A 24,627-nucleotide genomic window follows, 5' to 3' on the forward strand; every position below is an offset into this window, starting at 1 on the left:
TATTTATTTATTTTACTTGCACATTTCTATCCTATTTATTTTATTTTGTTGGTATGTTTGGTTCTGTTCTCTGTCTCCCCCTTTTAGACTGTGAGCCCACTGTTGGGTAGGGACTGTCTCTATGTGTTGCCAATTTGTACTTCCCAAGCGCTTAGTACAGTGCTCTGCACATAGTAAGTGCTCAATAAATACGATTGATTGATTGATTGATTGATTTCTAAACTGAGATGAATTCTGGGGTGCCCTCTGTGTACCCTGCAAATTGGAAGCGCTCTTAGGAACCCCCTGACTCCAAGAAAACGGTTTGCTTCGGCTTGTGTGTTCTGAAATGATCTCCACGGTCGATGGTTCGTTCGTTCAGTCGTCTGGATTGGGCGCTTACTGTGTTCAGAGCACTGTACTAGGCGCTTGGAAGAGGACAGTGGAACCATAAACAGACGCAGCCCCTGCCCACGCTGAGGAATCGCCGGGGAGATCATCATCATCATCATCATCATCAATCGTATTTATTGAGCGCTTACTACGTGCAGAGCACTGTACTAAGCGCTTGGGAAGTCCAAGTCAGCAACACACAGAGACAGTCCCTACCCAACAGGGGGCTCACAGTCTAGAAGGGGGAGAGAGACAACGAAACAAAACATATTAAAAAAATAAAAGAAATGAATCATTCAATGGTATTTACTGAGTGCTTACTGTGTGCCGAGCACTGTACTAAGCGCTTGGGAAGTTCAAGTCGGCAGCATACAGAGACGGTCCCTACGAGCCGAAACGGGGTACCCGTAAATAAGACGGCCACTTGGAAGACCGAGTGAAGCCAAGTTACAGAGGATTGGGGATGAAGACTGTGAGCCCCCCGTGGGACAACCTGATCACCATGTAACCTCCCCAGTGCTTAGAACAGTGCTCTGGACGTAGTAAGCGCTTAATAAATTCATTCATTCATTCAATCGCATTTACTGAGCGCTTACTGTGTGCAGAGCACTGGACTAAGCCTTTGGGAATTACAAATCGGCCACATAAACGCCATCATTATTATTATTATAGTTATTATTATTATTATCACTGAGAAGCAGCGTGGCTCAGTGGAAGGAACATGGGCTTTGGAGTCAGAGGTCACGGGTTCAAATTCCGGCTCTGCCAATCAATCAGTCAATCAATCAATTGTATTTATTGAGCGCTTACTGTGTGTAGAGCACTGGACTAAGCCCTTGGGAAGTCCAAGTTGGCAACATAGAGAGCCGGTCCCTACGCAACAGCGGGCTCACAGTCTAGAAGGGGGAGACAGAGAACAAAACCAAACATACTAACAAAATAAAATAAATAGAATAGATATGTACAAGATAAATAAATAAATAAATAAATCGTCAGCCAACAATTGGCAGTAATAAAATTGCCACTTGTCAGCTGGGTGACTTTGGGCAAGTCACTTCCCTTCTCTGGGCCTCAGTTCCCTCATCTGGAAAATGGGGATTAAGACTGTGAGCCCCACTTGGGACAACCTGATCACCTTGTATCCTCCCAGTGCTTAGAACAGTGCCTTGCACATAGTAAGCACTTAATAAATACCATTATTATTATTATTATTATTATTATTAGAGGAGGTTGTGGCAGAGTGGAAAGTTAGGGAAGAGAGTAGGGAGAGACGGGAAGGGTTCGAGCCGTCCGAAGCGGGAGCTTCAGAAACGCGGCCGATGGGGGAAACAGAGGCAGGAGCAGAGCACTGTGGGTAACAGGCCCAGGCCAGCGAGGGACCGCCTTCCCAGGAACACGAGAAGTAGCGTGGCCTAGTGGAGAGAGCCTGGGTCTCGGGGTCAGAGGGCCTGGGTTCTAATCCCGGCCCCGCCCCCTGCCTGCCGTGTGACCTTGGGCGAGTCACTTGATTTCTCAAAAATCTCCAGTGGCTTCCAATCAATCTGCGCATCAGGCAGAAACTCCTCCCCCTGGGCTTCCAGGCTGTCCATCCATCCATCCATCCCCTGGCCCCCTCCTACCTCACCTCCCTTCTGTCCTTCTCCAGCCCAGCCCGCACCCTCCGCTCCTCTGCCACCGCTAATCTCCTCCCCGTTAGGCCTCGCTCTCGCCTGTCCCGCCGTCGACCCCCAGCCCACATCCTCCCCCGGGCCTGGAATGCCCCCAATCCCTCTGCCCACCCGCCAAGCTCGCTCTCTTCCTCCCTTCAAGGCCCTGCTGAGAGCTCACCTCCTCCAGGAGGCCTTCCCACACTCAGCCCCTTCCCTCCTCTCCCCCTCGTCCCCCTCTCCATCCCCCCATCTTACCTCCTTCCCTTCCCCACAGCACCTGTATATATGGATATATGTTTGTACAGATTTATTACTCTATTCATTTATTTATTTATTTATTTTACTTGTACATATCTATCCTATTTATCTTATTTTGTTAGTAAGTTTGGTTTTGTTCTCTGTCTCCCCCTTTTAGACTGTGAGCCCACTGTTGGGTAGGGACTGTCTCTAGATGTTGCCAATTTGGACTTCCCAAGCGCTTAGTACAGTGCTCTGCACATAGTAAGCGCTCAATAAATACGATTGATTGATTGATTGATTCTCTGGGCCTCAGTGCCCTCAACTATGAAGTGGGGGAAGAGGAAAGCTGTCCGAGCGGCAGACGAGCTATTTTAAGCCGGAGTCTGGCAGCTGGAATGGTTATCTTTGTCCGCCACCGACCCAAGGTCAGCTGAAGTTTCGCTCTCTGCTCCTTGGACACGTCTGGACTTGGAATGGCAGGGGGAAAGAAGAGGGGTGGAAATGGATTTGACCCATGCAGATCTATCTTGCTTATTATTATTATTATTTTTTTTATCATACTTGTTCAGCGTTTACCATGAGAAGCAGCGTGGCTCAGTGGAGAGAGCCCGGGCTTTGGACTCAGAGGTCATGGGTTCGTATCCCGGCTCCGCCACTTGTCAGCTGGGGGACTTTGGGCAAGTCACTTCACTTCTCTGGGCCTCAGTTCCCTCAACTGTAAAATGGGGATAAAGACTGTGAGCCCCCCGTGGGACAGCCTGATCACCTTGTAACCTCCCCAGCGCTTAGAACAGTGCTTTGCACATAGTAAGTGCTTAAAAAATGCTATCATTATTATTATTATTATTATATGTGCCAAGCACTGTTCTAAGCACTGGGGTAGATACAAGTTAATCAGGTTGGACACGGTCCCTGTCCCCCATGGGGCTCACACTCCTATGTTTGTACATATTTATTACTCTATTTATTTATTTATCTCGTACATATCTATTCATTTTATTTTGTTAGTATGTTTGGTTTTGTTCTCTGTCTCCCCCTTCTAGACTGTGAGCCCACTGTTGGGTAGGGACTGTCTCTATATGTTGCCAACTTGGACTTCCCAAGCGCTTAGTACAGTGCTCTGCACACAGTAAGTGCTCAATAAATGTGATTGATTGATTGATTGATTTGAGAAGCAGCGTGGTTCAGTGGAAAGAGCCCGGGTTTGGGAGTCAGAGGTCACGGGTTCTCATCCCGGCTCTGCCACTTGCCAGCTGGGTGGCTTTGGGCAAGTCGCTTCACTTCTCTGGGCCTCAGTCACCTCATCGGGAAAATGGGGATGAAGTCTGAGAGCCCCATGTGGGACAACCTGATTATCTTGTATCTACCCCAGTGCTTAGAAAGGAGTTTGGCATATAGTAAGCGCTTAACAAATACCATCATCATCAACGCTGGATGTACCTGAGCCCCAGAGAAGTGAAGTCACTTGCCCAAAGTCACCCAGCAGACAAGTGGTGGAGCCGGAATTAGAACCCAGGACCTTCTCTGGCCCTACTGAGAGCTCACCTCCTCCAGGAGGCCTTCCCAGACTGAGCCCCTTCCTTCCTCTCCCCCTCGTCCCCCTCTCCATCCCCCCATCTCACCTCCTTCCCTTCCCCACAGCACCTGTATATATGTTTGTACATATTTACTACTCTATTTATTTATCTTACTTGTACATATCTATTCTATTTATTTTATTTTGTTAGTATGTTTGGTTTTGTTCTCTGTCTCCCCCTTCTAGACTGTGAGCCCGCTGTTGGGTAGGGACTGTCTCTATGTGTTGCCGACTTGGACTTCCCAAGCGCTTAGTCCAGTGCTCTGCACACAGTAAGCGCTCAATAAATACGATTGATTGATTGATTGATTGATTGATTCTCCCTGCCAGGCCTGGGATCTAGCCCGTGCCATAATGCTTCTCTTGCAGCTAGTCTGCTTTGAAAATCTGAATTGAGAGCTTCCCGAGGGAGGCTCAATTTTCTTCGGCTCCATGTCTGTTCCCTAGTATCGCGCTGACTTGAGGAGAAAATTCCTCATCGCCCGCACGGCTCGTGTAGGAGAACTGGGAGCGCGCTCGTCGCGCTGTCCGCAATTCCCGACTCACAGTCTCAAAGACTTGGGAAAGCCCGGAGCCTGAGGAGTGGGAACCCCGCTCCTTTGGATTCCCAGGCCCCAGCTCTATCCACTAGGCCACACTGCCTCGCTGTCAGCCCCATCAATCAATCAATCAATCAATCAATCGTATTTATTGAGCGCTTACTGTGTGCAGAGCACTGTACTAAGCGCTTGGGTAGTACAAGTTGGCAACATATAGAGACAGTCCCTACCCAACAGTGGGCTCACTGATATCCAACCTATGTGTCCAACCTGATATTTTTTATCTATACCCAAGTGCTTAGGACAGTCTTGCGCACATAGTAAGCACTCAACAAGTATGATCATTATTATTATTAGTAGTAGTAGTAGTAATAATAATGATAATGGTATTTGCTAAGTGCTTACTATGTGCAAAGCACTGCTCTAAGCGCTGGGGGGGACACAAGGTGATCAGGTTGGCCCATGTGGGGCTCACAGTCTTAATCTCCATTTTACCGATAAGGTCACTGAGGCACAGAGGAGTTAAGTGACTTGCCCAAAGTCACACAGCTGATAAGTGGCAGAGCCAGGATTATTATCATCTTCATTACTGTTGCAATTAGTAATAATAATAATAATAATAATAGCCTTTATTAAGTGCTTACTATGTGCAAAGCACTGTTCTAAGCGCTAGGGAGGTTACAAGGTGATCAGGTTGTCCCACGGGGGGCTCACAGTCTTCATCCCCATTTTACAGATGAGGGAACTGAGGCCCAGAGTAGTGAAGTGACTTGCCCAAAGTCACCCAGCTGGCAAGTGGTGGAGCCTGGATTTGAACCCATGACCTCCGACTCCAAAGTCCGTGCTCTTTCCACTGAGCCACGCTGCTTCTCGACTGCTTCTAATACTAATTATTAGTATTAATAATAACACTAAATAAATAAAATAATAATCACCGTACCTCGTTCTCGCCTGTCCCGCCATCGACCCCCGGCCCACGTCATCCCCCGGGCCTGGAATGCCCCCAATCCCTCTGCCCATCCGCCAAGCTCGCTCTCTTCCTCCCTTCAAGGCCCTGCTGAGAGCTCACCTCCTCCAGGAGGCCTTCCCACACTGAGCCCCTTCCTTCCTCTCCCCCTCGTCCTCCTCTCCATCCCCCCCATTTTACCTCCTTCTCTTCCCCACAGCACCTGCATATATGTATATATGTTTGTACATATTTGTTACTCTATTTATTCATCTTACTTGTACATATCTATTCTATTTATTTTATTTTGTTAGTCTGTTTGGTTTTGTTCTCCGTCTCCCCCATTTAGACTGTGAGCCCACTGTTGGGTAGGGACTGTCTCTATACGTTGCCAATTTGTATTTCCCAAGCGCTTAGTCCAGTGCTCTGCACACAGTAAGCGCTCAATAAATACGATTGATGATGATGATTAATAAAGGAAACTTTACCCCAGCGAGGAGAGTAATATTTGGGAGGCCTAGGGGTCAAATGTTTAGCTCCACTGACAGAAAGTCTCTCTCTTCATGATCTAAAATTAGAGGGCCATTTTTGAGGCCTCCTGTAGACGCGTGACGAGTCGAGGCTGAAACCAATCGATCCGGTGTGGCCGGGGAACTCGTCTACCAACTCCGTTCTGTTGTCCTCTCTCCAGCGCTCAGTACAGTGCTCCGCACACCGTGAGCGCTCAATAAATACCATCGCTCGATCGATTGAGCGCCTTGGAAATAAGACCGGGTCCCTCGCAAAAGCCAAAAGATGCCCGGGAGGTAGCGGAAAACGGGATTTTTCGAAGCTGGGGGGAAACTGGATTTTTCCAAGATCACGCGTAAATTAGCTTTATTGGGGGAACAGCCTCCCATGTGTATTTAATTGGGGGGCGCGGAGGGGTAGGTCGCGGGGTGGGGGCGGGGGCTCCCAAGCCCTACTCATCATCGATCGTATTTATTGAGCGCTGACTGTGTGCAGAGCACTGTACTAAGCGCTTGGGAAGTCCAAGTTGGCAACATCTAGAGACGGTCCCTACCCAACAGTGGGCTCACAGTCTAAAAGGGGGAGACAGAGAACAAAACCAAACAAAATACATTGATAAAATAAATAGAATAGATATGTTTGTACATATTTATTATTCTATTTATTTATTTATTTATTTTACTTGTACCTATCTATTCTATTCTATTTATTTTATTTTGCTAGTATGTTTGGTTTCGTTCAACTCAATTCTCTTCTATCTACCCTGGCGCACAGTACAGTGCCTGGCACGTAGTAAGTGCATAATAAATGCCACCGTCATTGTTATTAAGGGTAATAATGATAATGACGGTGTTGCTATCTGTTACGCGCTTTCTACAGCCCACACTCTGTACTGAGCGCCGGTGCATTCATTCATTCAACCGCATTTATTGAGCGCTCACTGCATGTGGAGCACTGTACTAAGCGCTTGGGTGATACAAGTCGGCAAGCGCACCTCCTCCAGGAGGCCTTCCCAGACTGAGCCCCCTCCTTCCTCTTCCCCTCCTCCCCCTCCCCATCCCCCCCGCCTTACCTCCTTCCCCTCCCCACAGCACCTGTATATATATATATATATATATATGTTTGTACGGATTTATTATTCTATTTCTTTATTTATTTTATTTGTACATATTTATTCTATTCATTTTATTTTGTTAACATGTTTGGTTTTGTTGTCTGTCTCCCCCTTCTAGACTGCGAGCCCGCTGTCGGGTAGGGACCGTCTCTGTATGTTGCCGACTTGGACTTCCCAAGCGCTTAGTCCAGTGCCCTGCACACAGTAAGCGCTCAATAAGTACGACTGAATGGATGAATGAATTTAATTGCAGGACTAAGGCTCCCTCTGCTGAAACCGGTCGACTAATAAATACCTTTTCAGCATTTTCAATTTATACGCGGATTCCGGAAACAGAATACGTGGTTTTGTTGGTCAAGGGTGGCAGGCTGACCTTGTGAGCAGCCTGGCCTTCTCCTATTCACTCATTCATTCATTCAATCGTATTTATTGAGCGCTTACGGTGTGCACAGCACTGTACTAAGCGCTTGGGAAGTACAGGTTGGTAACAACACGCTGAGAAGCAGCGTGGCTCAGTGGAAAGAGCCCGGGCTTGGGAGTCAGAGGTCATGGGTTCAAATCCCGGCTCCGCCACTTGTCAGCTGTGTGACTCTGGGCAAGTCACTTCACTTCTCTGGGCCTCAGTTCCCTCATCTGTAAAATGAGGATGAAGACTGTGAGCCCCCCGTGGGACAACCTGATCACCTTGTAACTTCCCCAGCGCTTAGAACGGTGCTTTGCACATAGTAAGCGCTTAATAAATGCCATTACTATTATTGTTATTATTGTGAGAAGCAGCGTGGCTCAGTGGAAAGAGCCCGGGCTTTGGAGTCAGAGGTCATGGGCTCGAATCCCGACTCCGCCACATGTCTGCTGTGTGATCTTGGGCAAGTCACTTCACTTCTCTGGGCCTCAGTTCCCTCATCTGGAAAATGGGGATTAAGACTGTGAGCCCCACGTGGGACAACCTGATCACCCTGTATCCTCCCCAGCGCTTAGAACAGTGCTTTGCACATAGTAAGCGCTTAATAAATGCCAATTATTATTATTATTATTCTCTGGGCCTCAGTTACCTCATCTGGAAAATGGGGATTAAGACTGTGAGCCCCACGTGGGACAACCTGATCACCCTGTATCCTCCCCAGCGCTTAGAACAGTGCTTCGCACATAGTAAGCGCTTAATAAATGCCAATTATTATTATTATTCTATAGAGACAGTCCCTACCCAACAGCGGGCTCACAGTCTAGAAGGGGGAGACAGACAACAAAACAACACATATTAACAAAATAAAATAAATAGAATGGTAAATATGTACAAGTAAAATAGAGTAATAAATCTATACAAACATCTATACAGGGGCTGTGGGGAGGGGAAGGAGGTGGGGCCGGGGGGATGGGGAGGAGGAGAGGAAAAAGGGGGCTCAGTGTGGGAAGGCCTATCTGTTTCTCTGCCAAGGACGGAAGGGCTGAGACTGAGATAGCCAGAGGGAGGATGGGCCGCACTCTAGAACGAGGCCTCACTGGGCCACTTGTCAGCTGTGTGACTTTGGGCAAGTCATGTCACTTCTCCGGGCCTCAGTTCCCTCATCTGGAAGATCAATCAATCAATCAATCAATCGTATTTATCATCATCATCATCATCAATCGTATTTATTGAGCGCTTACTGTGTGCAGAGCACTGTACTAAGAGCTTGGGAAGTACAAATTGGCAACATATAGAGACAGTCCCTACCCAACAGTGGGCTCACATTGAGCGCTTACTGTGTGCAGAGCACTGTACTAAGCGCCTGGGAAGTACAAACTGGCATCATATAGAGACAGTCCCTACCCAACAGCGGGCTCACAGTCTAAAAGGGGGAGACAGAGAACAAAACCAAACATACTAACAAAATAAAATAAATAGGATAGATATGAACAAGTAAAATAAATAAATAGAGTAATAAATACGTACAAACATATATACATATATACAGGTGCTGCGGGGAAGGGAAGGAGGTAAGATGGGGGGGATGGAGAGGGGGACGAGGGGAAGAGGAAGGAAGGGGCTGAGTGTGGGAAGGCCTCCTGGAGGAGGTGAGCTCTCAGTAGGGCCTTGAAGGGAGGAAGAGAGCCAGCTTGGCGGAGGGGCAGAGGGATTGGGGGCATTCCAGGCCCGGGGGAGGATGTGGGCTGGGGGTCGACGGCGGGACGGGCGAGAACGAGGCCTAACGGGGAGGAGATTAGCGGTGGCAGAGGAGCAGAGGGTGCGGGCTGGGCTGGAGAAGGACAGAAGGGAGCTGAGGTAGGAGGGGGCCAGGGGATGGATGGATGGATGGACAGCCTGGAAGCCCAGGGGGAGGAGTTTCTGCCTGATGCGCAGATTGATTGGGAGCCACTGGAGAGTTTTGAGGAGGGGAGTGACATGCCCACAGCTTTTCTGGACAAAGACAATCCGGGCAGCGGCGTGAAGTATGGACTGAAGTGGGGAGAGACAAGAGGATGGGAGATCAGAGAGAAGGCTGATGCAGTAGTCCAGACGGGACGGGATGAGAGCTTGAACGAGAAGGGTAGCGGTATGGATGGAGAGGAAAAGGCGGATCTTGGAAAATGGGGATTAAGACTGTGAGCCCCCCGTGGGACAACCTTGATGACCTTGTATCCCCCCAGCGCTTAGAACAGTGATTGGCACATAGTAAGCGCTTAACAAATACCAACATTTATCTGTTTGTTTTTTTATTATCCCCTTGGTCCAGTTTTCTATCGTCGTTTTGTCCCGCTCATAGCGGCCCCGAATGATCTTCGCTCGACAACAAATCGACAGGCTGGACACTGCCCTCTCCGCTCCACACTGGATCACCTCTCCATTCATTCAGTTGGATTTACTGAGCGCTCACTCTGTGCAGGGCACTGTCCTAAGCGCTTGGGGGAGGGCAACAAAACAAGTCCCCATTTTGCAGATGAGGTAACTGAGGCGCAGAGAGCTGAAGTGACTTGCCCAAAGTCACACGGCTGACAAGTGGCGGAGCCGGGATTTGAACCCCTGACCTCTGACTCCAAAGCCCGGGCTCTTTCCACTGAGCCATGCTGCTTTGGCGCTTAGTAGAGTGCCTGGCGCATAGTAAGCACTTAACAAATACCGTAATAATAATTGTTGTGTAGGGACCGTCTCTATATGTTGCCAACTTGTGCTTCCCAAGCGCTCAGTACAGTGCTCTGCACACAGTAAGCGCTCAATAAATATGATTGAATGGATGAATGAATGAACAAGGAACAGACACATTCCCTGCGCATGGTGAGCGCGTCTTTTCCTTTTCTTCAACTCCCTTCTGGGGCTCCTTGATTTGCTCCCTTTATTCATCTCCCCTCTCAGCCCCACAGCATTTTGTACATTTCTGAAATTTATTGATTTATTTATAGTAATGTCGGTCTCCCCCTCTAGACTGTAAGCTTGTTGTGGGCAGGGACTGCGTCTGTTATATTGTTATAGCGTACTCTCTCGAGTGTTTAGAGAAGCAGCGTGGCTCAGTGGAAAAGCACATGGGCTTTGGAGTCAGAGGTCATGGGTTCAAATCCCACCCCGCCACATGTCTGCTGTGTGACCTTGGGCAAATCACTTAACGTCTCTGAGCCTCAGCTACCTCATCTGTAAAATGGGGATTAAGACTGTGAGCCCCACGTGGGACAACCTGATCACCATGTATCCCCCCCAGTGCTTAGAACAGTGCCTTGCACATAGTAATCAATCAATCAATCAATCAATTAATCAATCGTATTTATTGAGCGCTTACTGTGTGCAGAGCACTGTGCTAAGCGCTTGGGAAGTACAAGTTGGCAACATATAGAGACAGTCCCTACCCAACAGTGGGCTCACAGTCTAAAAGGGGGAGTAAGTGCTTAACAAACGCCAACATTACTATTATGCTGGGGAAGCAGCATGGCTCAGTGGAAAAGAGCACGGGCTTTGGAGTCAGAGGTCATGGGTTCAAATCCCGGCTCCGCTAATTATCAGCTGTGTGACTTTGGGCAAGTCACTTCACTTCTCTGTGCCTCGGTTACCTCATCTGTAAAATGGGGATGAAGACTGTGAGCCCCCCGTGGGACAACCTGATCACCTTGTAACCTCCCCAGCGCTTAGAACAGTGCTTTGCACATAGTAAGCGCTTAATAAATGCCATTATTATTATTATTATTATTATTATTCATTCATTCAATCGTATTTATTGAGCGCTTACTGTGGTCAGAACACTGGACTAAGCACTTGGAAAGTACAAGTTATATTGTACTCTCTCGAGCATTTAATGCATCCATTCATTCAATCGTATTTATTGAGCGCTTACTGTGGGCAGAACACTGGACTAAGCGCTTGGGAAGTACAATTCAGCAATAACGAGAGACAATCCCTGCCCACACCGGGCTTACAATCTAGAAGGGGGAAGACAGACATCAAAATCAGTAAACGGGCATCAATTTATTTTATTTTGTTAGTATGTTTGGTTTTGTTCTCTGTCTCCCCCTTTTAGACTGGGAGCCCACTGTTGGGTAGGGACTGTCTCTAGATGTTGCCAATTTGTACTCCCCAAGCGCTTAGTACAGTGCTCTGCACATAGTAAGCACTCAATAAATACGATTGATGATGATGATGATGATATAAATAAATAGAATTATAGATATATACATATATACATAAGTGCTGCGGGGCGGGAAGCGGGGGTGAAGAGCAAAGGGAGCGAGTTGAGGTGACGCGGAAGGGAGGGGGAGCTAGGGAAAAGGGGGGCTTACTTCATCATCATCATCATCATCAATCGTATTTATTGAGCGCTTACTGTGTGCAGAGCACTGTACTGAGCGCTTGGGAAGTACAAGCTTACTGGGAAGGCCTCTTGGAGGAGCTGAGCCTTCAGTAGGGCTTTGAAGGGGGGAAGAGGGATTGTTTGGCGGATTTGAGGAAGGAGGGCATTCCAGGCCAGAGGGGTCGGCGGCGGGACCGTCTCTCTATGTTGCCAACTTGTACTTCCCAAGCGCTTAGTACAGTGCTCTGCACACAGTAAGCGCTCAATAAATACGATTGAAGAAGAAGACAGGCGAGATGGAGGTCCAGTGAGAAGGTCAGCGGCGGCCGAGGAGCGGAGGGTGCGGGCTGGGATGGAGAAGGAGGGGAGGGAGGGGAGGGAAGAGGGGGCGAGGGGATGGACAGCTTTGAAGCCAATAGTCCAGTGCTCTGCTCACAGTAAGCGCTCAGTAAATACGATTGAATGAATGAATGAATGAACAGTAAGCACTGACAAAATACGATTGACTGACTGTCCTGACATCCTCCACCTGAGTCTCCGACCCCATTCCTTCGCACTTGATCAAAACGCTCGCCCCTCTTCTCTCCTCCCTGACCACCGTTTTCAACCATTCACTTTCTAGGGGCTTCTTCCCAGCTGCTTTCAAACACACTCCTGTCATCATCATCATCATCATCATCAATCGTATTTATTGAGCGCTGACTGTGTGCAGAGCATTGGACTAAGCGCTTGGGAAGTCCAAGTTGGCAACATATAGAGACGGTCCCTACCCAGCAGTGGGCTCACGGTCTAAAAGGGGGGAGACGGAGAACAAAACCAAACATACTAACAAAATAAAATAAATAGAATAGATATGTACAAGTAAAATAAATAAATAGAGTAATAAATATCATCATCATCATCAATCGTATTTATTGAGCGCTTACTGTGTGCAGAGCACTGGACTAAGCGCTTGGGAAGTACAAGCTTACTGGGAAGGTCTCTTGGAGGAGCTGAGCCTTCAGTAGGGCTTTGAAGGGAGGAAGAGGGATTGTTTGGCGGATTTGAGGAAGGAGGGCATTCCAGGCCAGAGGGGTCGGCGGCAGGACCGTCTCTCTATGTTGCCAACTTGTACTTCCCAAGCGCTTAGTACAGTGCTCTGCACACAGTAAGCGCTCAATAAATACGATTGAAGAAGACAGGCGAGATGGAGGCCCAGTGAGAAGGTTAGCGGCGGCCGAGGAGCGGAGGGTGCGGGCTGGGATGGAGAAGGAGGGGAGGGAGGGGAGGGAAGAGGGGGCGAGGGGATGGACAGCTTTGAAGCCAATAGTCCAGTGCTCTGCTCACAGTGAGCGCTCAGTAAATACGATTGAATGAATGAATGAATGAATGAACAGTAAGCACTGACAAAATACGATTGACTGACTGTCCTGACATCCTCCCCCTGAGTCTCCGACCCCATTCCTTCGCACTTGATCAAAACGCTCGCCCCTCTTCTCTCCTCCCTGACCACCGTTTTCAACCATTTGCTTTCTAGGGGCTTCTTCCCCACTGCTTTCAAACCCACTCCTGTCATCATCATCATCGTCAATCGTATTTATTGAGCGCTTACTGTGTGCAGAGCACTGGACTAAGCGCTTGGGAAGTCCAAGTTGGCAACATATAGAGACGGTCCCTACCCAGCAGTGGGCTCACGGTCTAAAAGGGGGGAGACGGAGAACAAAACCAAACAGTCTAAAAGGGGGGAGACAGAGAACAAAACCAAACATACTAACAAAATAAAATAAATAGAATAGATATGTACAAGTAAAATAAATAAATAGAGTAATAAATATGTACAAAGTAATAAATATGTCCTGTCTCCACTATCCGCCCCCAAACCCGCCCTGTCCCTCGACCCCACGGCTCCTTCCAGTTATCACGCACTCCTCTCCTCCTCTCCTCTCCTCGCCAAAAATCCTTGAATGAGTCGCCTACGTCCCCAGCCCCCACTTCCTCCCCTCCGATTGTCTCCTTCACCTCCTCCAATCTGGCTTCTGTCAATCAATCAATCAATCAATCGTATTTATTGAGCGCTTACTATGTGCAGAGCACTGTACTAAGCGCTTGGGAAGTACAAGTTGGCAACATATAGAGACGGTCCCTACCCAACAGTGGGCTCACAGTCTAAAAGGGGGAGACGGAGAACAAAACCAAACATACTAACAAAATAAAATAAATAGAATAGATATGTACATGTAAAATAAATAAATAGAGTAATAAATATGTACAAACATATATCCATATATACGGGTGCTGTGGGGAAGGGAAGGAGGTAAGATGGGGGGATGGAGAGGGGGACGAGGGGGAGAGGAAGGAAGGGGCTCAGTCTGGGAAGGCCTCCTGGAGGAGTCTGTCCCCTACAGTCCGTAGAAACCGCCCTCTCACAGGTCGCCAGTGAGCTCCTTCTCGCCAAATCGAACCATCTCTACTCCATCCTACCCCTCCTCGACATACATATCTATTCTATTTATTTTATTTTGTTAGTATGTTTGGTTTTGTTCTCTGTCTCCCCCTTTTAGACTGTGAGCCCACTGTTGGGTGGGGACTGTCTCTAGATGTTGCCAACTTGGACTTCCCAAGCGCTTAGTACAGTGCTCTGCACACAGTAAGTGCTCAATAAATACGATTGATAATAATAATAATAATAATGGCATTTATTAAGCGCTTACTACGTGCAAAGCACTGTTCTAAGCGCTGGGGAGGTTACAAGGTGATCAGGTTGTCCCATGGGGGCTCACAGTCTTCATCCCCATTTTACAGATCAGGGAACTGAGGCACAGATTGATGCTGATGATGATGATCTCTGCTGCCTTTGCCACTGTGGACGACCCCGATTTCCTGGAAATTGACAATGTCCTCTGCTGGTTCTCAGCCTATCATCATCATCATCAGCCTATCTCAGTCTCTTCTGTAGGTTCCCCCTCTGCCTCTCACCCTCTAACCGTGGGGGTCCCTCAAAGGTTCAGTTCTGGGTCCCCTTCTACTCTCCATCTACACCCTCTCGCTTGGAGAACCCATTTGCTTCACGGCTTCAACTACCACCGACCAACTACTGTCTCGCTTCTTCCTCCAGGCTTCAGTACAATCCTTTAGCGGGGCTTTAGACGTCCCGCTGACACCTCAAATTGAACATATCCTCAACGGAACTGTTCGCCTCCCCACCAAACCTTGCCCTCTCTGTGGCTTTCCCATCCCTGCAGACCGCACCACCACCCTCTCCGCCTCGCAAGCCCGAAACCGTGACGTTATCCGCGACTCCTCTCTCTGGCTCGACCCACCCGGTCAGTCCGTCGCCAAGATGGGTCGGTTCTACCTTTGCTTTCCTTTTCATCCAGCGCTTAGAACAGTGCTTTGCACATAGTAAGAGCTTAACAAATACCATCGTCATTATTATTACTGTTATTATTCATCCAAATTGCTATGACGTTGATCCGAGCTTCTAGACTGTGAGCCCGCCGTTGGGTAGGGACTGTCTCTATGTGTTTCCGACTTGTACTTCCCAAGTGCTTAGTACAGTGGTCTGCACACAGTAAGCGCTCTATAAATACTATTGATTGATTGATTGATTGATCCGAGCGCTTATCCTATCCCGCCTCGGTGACTGCATCAGCCTCTTGGCTGACCTCGCTGCCTCCTAACTTTCCCCGCTCCGATCCATACTTCATTCTGCTGCCCGGGTCATTTTTGTACAAAATCGTTCAGGCCGTGTCTCCCCGCTCCTCAAGACCATCCAGTGGTTGGAGCCGTCCATCCCCTGGCCCCCTTCTACCTCACCTTGCTGCTCTCCTCCTCCATCCCGGCCACCCACTTCGCTCCTCTAGCTCCAACTTACTCATTGTACCTCAATCTCATCCATCTCACCGCCGACCCCTCGCCCACGTCCTGCCTCTGGCCTGGAATGCCCTCCCTCAGCATACCCGACGGCCAGTGACTGTCCCCCACGCCCTTCAAAGCTTTATTGAAGGGACATCCCCTCCAAGAGGCCTTCCTTGACTGCATCCTCCTATCCTCTTCTCCCATTCCCTTCTGCGTCCCCCTGACTCGCTCCCTTTATTCACCCCAGCCCGCCAGTCCCTGTCGTTTATTTATTTCTATTCATGTCTGTCTCCCCTTCTAGACTGTAAGCTTGTCGCGGGCAGGGAATGTGTCTACCGACCCTGCTTCGTTGCCCTCTCCCAAGGGCTTCAGTCCAGTCCTCTGAACAGTAAGCGCTCAATAAATCATCATCATCATCAATCGTATTTATTGAGCGCTTACTATGTGCAGAGCACCGTACTAAGCGCTTGGGAAGTACAAACTGGCAACATATAGAGACAGTCCCTACCCAACAGTGGGCTCACAGTCTGAGCTCGCTGTGGGCAGGGAACGTGTTGCCCTCTCCCAAGCGCTTAGTACAGGGCTCTGCACACAGTAAGTGCTCAATAAATCCGATGGATTGACTGGGAAGGGACTGGGGGTGTCTTCTCGGGGCTGAGGTTTTCGAACTGGGGCCCGATGCTCGTGAGGTTGTTGCAGAGCGCCGGGGGCACACGGGCAGCCAACCGACTGCTTCTTGCCGGGCTCCTCGATGGGGCGGGAACTTGGGGGGCCCCAGAAAGAAACCGTGCTCTCCAGAGTCCATGGCACGGGTCGGGAGACCCCCAAGAAACAGCCCCTCGCTCCCAGAAGCTCCGGCTCTCGGGATTAGGCGGCAGGAGTGGCAAAAGAGCCGTTTCTTTTCTCCCAACCCACCCGCCAACCCACCAACGGACCTGTCGATAGCAGGAGTCATCGCAAGCTCCCTCAGGGCTGGGAAGGGTACGATAGCGGAGACGAGATCCTTGTGTTCCCTGCTGCTGACGCTCCTTGTCTGCTTTTTTATTTTGAGGGGGCTTCTTGGGGGGGCCGGGGGTGAGGACTGAGGAGGTGGGACGTGGGGGGAAAGAGGCTTAAGGGGAAGGGGGTGGCCAACTTGGCAGGAGGCTGGCTCGGGAAACGGGCAGGGCGGCAAAGAGGACCTTCATCATCAACATCAACGGCATGCACTGAACACTCACTATCTGCAGAGTGCTGTACTAAGCGCTTGCCCTTAGGGATGATTAGGGAAAGGGTTACAGTTGGATTTGAAGAGAGGAGATCCCAAGTGGGAGTTTAGTTCAGTGGAAAGAGGAGAGAAAAGTAGCGAATTGGGGAGAGTTACCGTAATGGGATAGGAAGAGAGGAGGCAGAAACTGGGAGTTTAGACAAGTGGAAAGAGCCGAGAGGAGTTGTGAATTGGGTAAAGAGTGACCACTGGGTATGAAGAGAGGAGCTACAAGGTAGGAGTTTAGTGGAAAGAGCAGAGAAAAGTAGCGAATTACGGAGAGAGTTACCAATGGATATGAAGAGGGCAGGTAAAAATTGGGAGTATGATTCAGTGGAAAGAGCAGAGAAGAGTCGTGAATTAGGGAGCGAGCTAACATCGGATGTGAAGAGAGGAGATAGAAATTGGGAGTTTAGTTCAGTGGAAAGAGCAGAGAGGAGTCGTGAATTAGGCAGCGAGTTTACATTCGATGTGAAGAGAGGAGATGAAAATTGGGAGCTTAGTGGAAAGGGCAGAGAGGAGTCGTGAATTAGGGAGCGAATTAACATCGGACGTGAAGAGAGGAGATAGGAACTGGGAGTTCAGTTCAGTGGAAAGGGCAGAGAGGAGCCGTGAATTAGGCAAAGGGTGACCACTGGATATGAAGAGAGGAGCTACAAAGTAGGAGTTTAGTTCAGTGGAAAGAGCAGAGAGGAGTTGTGAATTAGGGAGCGAGCTGCCACCTGACATGAAGAGAGGAGATAGGAATTGTGGAGGATTTTTGTTTGGTGGAAAGAGCCAGAGAGTTGAACCACTGGATCCCTGGATTGCTATTGATAGAATAGGTTCCACCAAAGTAATAATAATAATAATTATTATTATGATATTTGTTAAGTACAAACCTCTGGGATGGAAGGTTCCATGAGGGAGAGGGGTGGCATACAGCCGCCTTCTTGGGAGATTTCTAACGGCTGATACAGGACCTCGGACGGGTGCAGATATAAGAATGGCGTTGAAGAAGCAGGAGCCTGCAACGAAGCACAGGACAGAAATCCCAGTCAGCTTCGATCGGTGATTGCCAACTATAGCAATAATGATGGTATTTGTTAAGCGGTTACTACGTGCCAAGCACTGTTCTAAGCACTGGAGTAAATGAGAGGCAATCGGGTTGTCCTACGTGGGGTTCACAGTCTCAATCCCCGATTTTAGAGATGAGGTAACTGAGTCCCAGAGAAGTGAAGTATATATGTATATATGTATATATGTTTGTACATATTTATTACTCTATTCATTTATTTATTTTATTTGTACATATCTATTCTATTTATTTTATTTTGTTAGTACGTTTGGTTTTGCTCTCTGTCACCCCCTTTTAGACTGTGAGCCCACTGTTGGGTAGGGACTGTCTCTATATGTTGCCAATTTGTACTTCCCAAGCGCTTAGTACAGTGCCCTGCACATAGTAAGCGCTCAATAAATACGATTGATGATGACGATGAAGTGACTTGCCCAAGGTCACTCAGCAGACAAGTGGCGGAGCCGGGATTAGAACCCACGACTTTGGACTCCCAAGCCCGGGCTCTCGTCACTAGGTCACGCTGCTTCTACTTGCGAAGGTTCGGACAAATGATCAAGAGGTGGTGTGGTCTAGGAGAAGCGGTGCGGCTCGGTGGAAAGCGCACGGGCTTTGGAGTCAGAGGTCATGGGTTCTAATCTCGGCTCCGCCACTTGTCAGCTGGGTGACTTTGGGCAAGTCACTTCACTTCTCTGGGCCTCAGTTCGGTCATCTGGAAAATGGGGATTAAGACTGCGAGCCCCCCGTGGGACAACCTGATCACCTTGTCACCTCCCCAGCGCTTTGAACTGTGCTTTGCACATAGTAAGCGCTTAATGAATGTCACCATTAGTGGATAGATCCCGGGTCCGGGAGCCAGAAAGACCTGGGTTCTAATCCTGACTCCGCCACGTGTCTGCTGCGTGACCTTGGACAAGTCACTTCACTTCTCTGGGCCTCCGTTACCTCATGGGGAAAGGGGGATGGAGACTGTGAGCCCCATGTGGGACAGGGACTGTGTCCAACCCGATTTGCTTGTATCCATCCTAGCGCCTAGTACGGTGCCTGACACGTAGTAAGCGCCTAATAAATACCATCATTACTGTTATTATTACAAACCCAACCTTTTTATCTGCCAGCAGGGCTCCACCAATGGCCTCGGGTTCACTCTCTCATTTACGGTGCAAGAAATTCAGAGGTCAAAAGGACAAAAAAAATATGGTTTACCTGAGGAATACCCCACGGCCATTGTCCTGGAAGATACTGGGCTGGTGCCTAAAAGTGAAATGGGATTTTCTTGGGTCAGAGGGAATAAAAATGACCTCTAAGACATTTGCCTAAAAATAAAACCCAAACGCTGTACTTGATTCATTCTTAACGTGCTGTACTTGACTCATTCTTAACGTGCTGTCCTTTCTGGGGAACAAAGGGGCTTGAAACCCACGGGCTTGGGAGTCAGAAGGACCTGGGTTCTAATCCCGGCTTCGCCACTTGTCTGCTGTGTGACCTCAGGCAAGTCACTTTGCTTTTTTGTGCCTCAGTTCCCTCATCTGTAAAATTGGGATTAAGACGGTGAGCTCCACGTGGGACAGGAACTGTGTCCAACCTGATTAGCTTGGATCTACCCCAGCGCTTAGTGCAGTGCCTGGCACACAGTAAGCGCTTAACAAATACCATAATAATATAAAAGAGATAGGAAGCCGAGGGCAGGAACATTTGGTGTAATATCACTTTGGGCCTCTCTCGGACTTTCTAGGAAAGGTGGCTTTGAGAGGTTTAGGGACTTTGGAAGAAGCACAGTGGCCTAGTGGATAGTGGCTGATTACTGCATCAGTCTTTTAGACTGTGAGCCCACTGTTGGGTAGGGACTGTCTCTATATGTTGCCAACTTGGACTTCCCAAGCGCTTAGTACAGTGCTCTGCACACAGTAAGTGCTCAATAAATACAATTGATTGATTGATTGATACTGCATCAGCCTCCTTTCTGATCTCCCATCCCATCCCATCAGTGCTTAGAACAGTGCTTTGCACATAGTAAGCGCTTAACAAATGCTACTATTATTATTATTATTATTATTATTATTATTATTATTATTATTATCCTCCTGTCTCTCCCCGCTTCAGTCTGCTGCCCGGATTATCTTTGTACAGAAACGCTCTGGACATGTCACTCCCCTCCTCACAAATCTCCAGCGGTTGCCTGCCAACCTTCGAATCAAGCAAAAACTCCTGTCAGCTTCAAGGTTGTCCATCCCCTGGCCCCCTCCTCCCTCCCCTCCCTTCTGTCCTTCTCCAGCCCAGCCCGCACCCTCCGCTCCTCTGCCGCTAATCTCCTCCCCATTAGGCCTCGTTCTCGCCCGTCCCGCCGTCGACCCCCAGCCCACGTCCTCCCCCTGGCCCGGAATGCCCTCCCTCCTCACCAAGCTCGCTCTCTTACTCCCTTCAAAGCCCTCCTGAGAGCTCACCTCCTCCAGGAGGCCTTCCCAGACTGACCCCCCTCTTTCCTCTCCTCCTCCCCATCGCCCCCCGCCCTACCCCCTTCCCCTTCCCCACAGCACCTGTATATATTTGTACATATTTATTACCCTATTTTATTAATGATGTGCATACAGCTATAATTCTGTTTATTCTGATGGTATTGACGCCTGTCTACTTGTTTCGTTCTGTTGTCTGTCTCCCCCTTCTAATAATAATAATAATGGCATTTATTAAGTGCTTACTATGTGCAAAGCACTGTTCTAAGAGCTGGAGGGGAATACAAGGTGATCAGGTTGACCACGGAGGGCTCACAGTCAATCCCCATTTTACAGACGAGGTAACTGAGGCACAGGGGAGTTAAGTGACTTGCCCAAAGTCACACAGCTGAGAACTGGCGGAGCCGGGATTTGAACCCATGACCACTGACTCCAAAGCCCGGGCTCTTTCCACTGAGCCACGCTGCTTCTCACAGTCCTTCTAGACTGTGAGCCCCTCGTTGGGTAGGGACCGTCTCTATATGTTGACAACTTGTACTTCCCAAGTGCTTAGCCCAGTGCTCTGCACACAGTAAGCGCTCAATAAATATGAATGAATGAATGAATGAATGAATGAATGACAGAACCTGGGCCTCAGAGTCAGAAGGATGTGGGTTTTAAACTCAAGTCTGGCATTTGTCTCCTGTGTGACCCTGAGCAAGTCACTTCACTTCTCTGGGCCTCAGTTCCCTCCTCTGTCAAATGGGGATGAAGGCCATGAATCCCACGAGGGCCGGGGACCGCGTCCAACCTGATTAGCTTGTATCGACCCCCGTGCTAAGTACAGTGCCTGGCACATATTAAGCGTTTAACAAATACCACCACTATCACTATTATTATTATTATTTAATTTCCCAACCTACGGATCTTTACCTCATAATGATATGCAGGTTGCTGATACACAGGCTGGGCAACCACCACAGGAGAACTGGAGAGAGAACGCGACTGGGAGAAAGACAAAGAATTAGATACCGTTAGCGGGGAAATAATAATAATAATAATAATAATAATAATAATAATAACAATAATAATAATAATAATAGCATTTGTTAAGCGCTTACTATGTGCAGAGCACTGTTAAACCAATCTTAAACTTGAAGACAGTCACGGTTTCAGGCAAAAGAATCATAATGCGAATCCTCCCCAAATGGGGTAAAACCGATAAAGTAAACCCTCTTGATAATAAATATAATAATAATGATGGCAATTTATTAAGCGCTTACTATGTGCAAAGCACTGTTCTAAGCGCTCGGGAGGTTACCAGATGATCAGGTTGTCCCACGGGGGGCTCACGGTCTTCATTCCCATTTTCCAGATGAGGGAACAGAGGACCAGAGAAGCGAAGTGACTGGACCAAAATCACCCAGCTGACGAGTGGAGGAGCCAGGATTTGAACCCGTGACCTCTGGGCCTCCATTACCTCATCTGTTAAATGGGGGTTGAGAGTGGGAGCCCCATGCGGGTCACGGGCTCCATCCAATCTGATTAGCTTGTATCTACCCCAGTGTTTAGAACAGCGCTTGGCGCATAGTAAGTGCTTCACAAAGACCAAAATATTATTATTATTAGTCATCTCTTAATCCAGTGCTCTGCACACAGTGAGCGCTCAATAAATACGATTGAATGAATGAATGAATCTCATCTGTAAAACGGGGATGAAGACCTACATGGGACAGGGACTCTGTCCAACCCGAATGGCTTGTATCTTCCCCAGCGCTTAGTCCAGTGCCCGGGACAGAGTACGCGCTTAACGAACTTAACAAATACCGTAATTATTGTTAATTATTATGATTACTTACGGGCCAAGGTGGCGGCGCTGAAGTCATTTCGGGAGTATGGAAATAAGCCACGCCGTTGTGGTAAGTGTAGGGGTAGCCCGTGGAAGTCGTCAAGTACATTGTTCCGGCTGCTGGCATTAGACTGGAGCCTAAAACAAGAAACTTAATTAATAAGAATAAAAGTAGTAACGGTATTTGAACGGAGAAGCCGCGTGGCTCAGTGGAAAGAGCCCGGGCTTTGGACTCAGAGATCATCATCATCATCATCAATCGTATTTATTGAGCGCTTACTATGTGCAGAGCACTGTACTAAGCGCTTGGGAAGTACAAATTGGCAACATCTAGAGCCGGTCCCTACCCAACAGTGGGCTCACAGTCTAAAAGGGGGAGACAGAGAACAAAACCAAACATACTAACAAAATAAAATAAATAGAAGTAGGTCATGGGTTCGAGTCCCGGCTCCGCCACATGTCTGCTGTGTGACCTTGGGCAAGTCACTTCACTTCTCGGAGCCTCAGTGACCTCATCTGTAAAATGGGGATGATGACTGTGAGCTCCACGCGGGACAACCCGATCACCTTGTATCCCCCCAGTGCTTAGAACAGTGCTTTGCACATAGTAAGTGCTTAACAAATGCCCAACATTATTATTATTAGTAGTAGTATTAAGCGCTTACTATGTGCGAGGCACTGCACTAAGCGCTGGGGTGGATACAAGCAGCATGGAGTAGTGGATGCCGCCCTACCTCCTTCCCCTCCCCACAGCACCTGTATATATATCTGTACAGATTTATTACTCTATTTTACTTGTACACATTTACTATTCTATTTATTTTGTTAATGATGTGCATATGTCTATGTATATATGTTTGAACATATTTATTACTCTATTTATTTATACATAGTCTATTTATTTTATTTTGTTAATGTGTTTTGTTTTGTTGTCTGTCTCCCCCTTCTAGACTGTGAGCCCGCTGTTGGGTAGGGACCGTCTCTAGATGTTGCCAACTTGTCCTTCCCAAGCGCTTAGTCCAGTGCTCTGCACACAGTAAGCGCTCAATAAATACGACTGAATGAATGAATGATGGCGGATGGGCTAGGGAGTCAAGAGGCCACGGGTTCTAATCCTGGCTCAGCCGCTGTGTGATCCTGGGCAAGTCATTTCACTTCTCCGGGCCTCAGTGACCTCACCTGTAAAATGGGGGATTGAGGCTACGAGCCCCATGTGGGGCAGGGACCGTGTCCAGCCTGATTTGTTTGTATCCACCCCAGTGCTTAGGACAATGCCTGGCACACAGTAAGCGCTTAATAAATACCACAATTACTACTACTACTACTACTACTACTACTACTAATGTTGGTATTTGTTAAGCGCTTACTACGTGCAAAGCACCATTCTAAGCGCTGGGGAGGTTACGAGGTGATCGGGTTGTCCCACGAGGGGCTCACAGTTTTAATCCCCATTTTCCAGATGACGTAACTGAGGCCCAGAGAAGCGAAGCGACTTGCCCCAAGTCACACAGCTGGCAGTTGGCAGAGCCGGGATTTGAACCCATGACCTCTGACTCCAAAGCCCGGGCCCTTTCCACTGAGCCGCAGCAGCTCCTCCAATTCTACTATTATTATTATATAAGCAAATCAGGTTGGACACAGTCCCTGTCCCACATGGAGCTCACAGTCTCAATCCCCGTTTCATAGATGCGGTAACTAGGCCCATTGAAGTGACTCGCCCAAGGTCACACAGCAGACAAGTGGCGGAGGTGGGATTCGAACCCAGGACCTTCTGACTCCCAAGCCCGGGGTTCTACCGACTAAGCCAGGCCGCTTCTACTGTTCCGAGAAATACATTTCAGAGCGGGGTCCTTCCTCGTGGGATGAAATGGTCAAAGCCGTAGGTGGAGGGCCACCTGAGAAACAGTGCAGCGTGGCTCAGCGGGAAGAGTCAGAGGTCATGGGTTCAAATCCCGGCTCTACCACTTGTCAGCTGGGTGACTTTGGGCCAGTCACTTCACTTCTCTGGGCCTCAGTTCCCTCATCTGGAAAATGGGGATGAAGACTGGGAGCCCCCCCCGTGGGACAACCTGATCACCTTGTAACTCCCCCAGCGCTTAGTACAGTGCTTTGCACAGAGTAAGCACCTAATAAATGCCATCATTATTTATTATTATTATTATTTATTAGTTGCTAGAGCCCGGGCCTGGGAGCCAGAAGGACCTGGGTTCTAATCCCGCCTCCGCCTTTTGTCTGCTGTGTGGCCTTTGGCAGGTCACTTCACGTCTCGGGGCCTCAGCAACCTCATCTGTAAAATGGGGCTTGAGACTGGGAGCCCCATGGGGGACAGGGACCGTGTCCAAATTGATTAGCTTGTACACACGCCAGCGCTTAGTACAGTGCCTGGCACATAGTAAGCGCTTAACAGATAACTCTAGCCTACTCCAGAGCTGGAGAGGAGAAAGAGAAAGCCAATGGTCGCTTGATTCTCCATTTCCGCCTCCCTGGGAGCCAAACAACTTAGTATTAAGTTAGT

At 48.6% G+C, this 24,627-nt stretch overlaps 1 protein-coding gene across 7 annotated transcripts in view; it reads right to left on the reverse strand.

The window, feature by feature from the left end:
- The window catches only part of BOLL (boule homolog, RNA binding protein), a 64,190-nt gene that overhangs the window by 22,377 nt on the left and 17,186 nt on the right, over positions 1-24,627 (reverse strand). For all 7 annotated transcript variants that reach the window (XM_038749294.1, XM_038749290.1, XM_038749293.1 and 4 more), the window contains exons 6-9: positions 22,123-22,250; positions 21,197-21,268; positions 19,038-19,085; positions 17,659-17,784 (exon numbers count right to left, since the gene is read on the reverse strand). In XM_038749294.1, the coding sequence (XP_038605222.1) occupies positions 17,659-17,784; positions 19,038-19,085; positions 21,197-21,268; positions 22,123-22,250 (374 nt within the window). The remainder of the gene's footprint in view (positions 1-17,658; positions 17,785-19,037; positions 19,086-21,196; positions 21,269-22,122; positions 22,251-24,627) is intronic.

Source organism: Tachyglossus aculeatus, chromosome 7 (genome assembly GCF_015852505.1).
Source record: "Tachyglossus aculeatus isolate mTacAcu1 chromosome 7, mTacAcu1.pri, whole genome shotgun sequence".
In the NCBI taxonomy this organism is placed as follows: domain Eukaryota; kingdom Metazoa; phylum Chordata; class Mammalia; order Monotremata; family Tachyglossidae; genus Tachyglossus; species Tachyglossus aculeatus.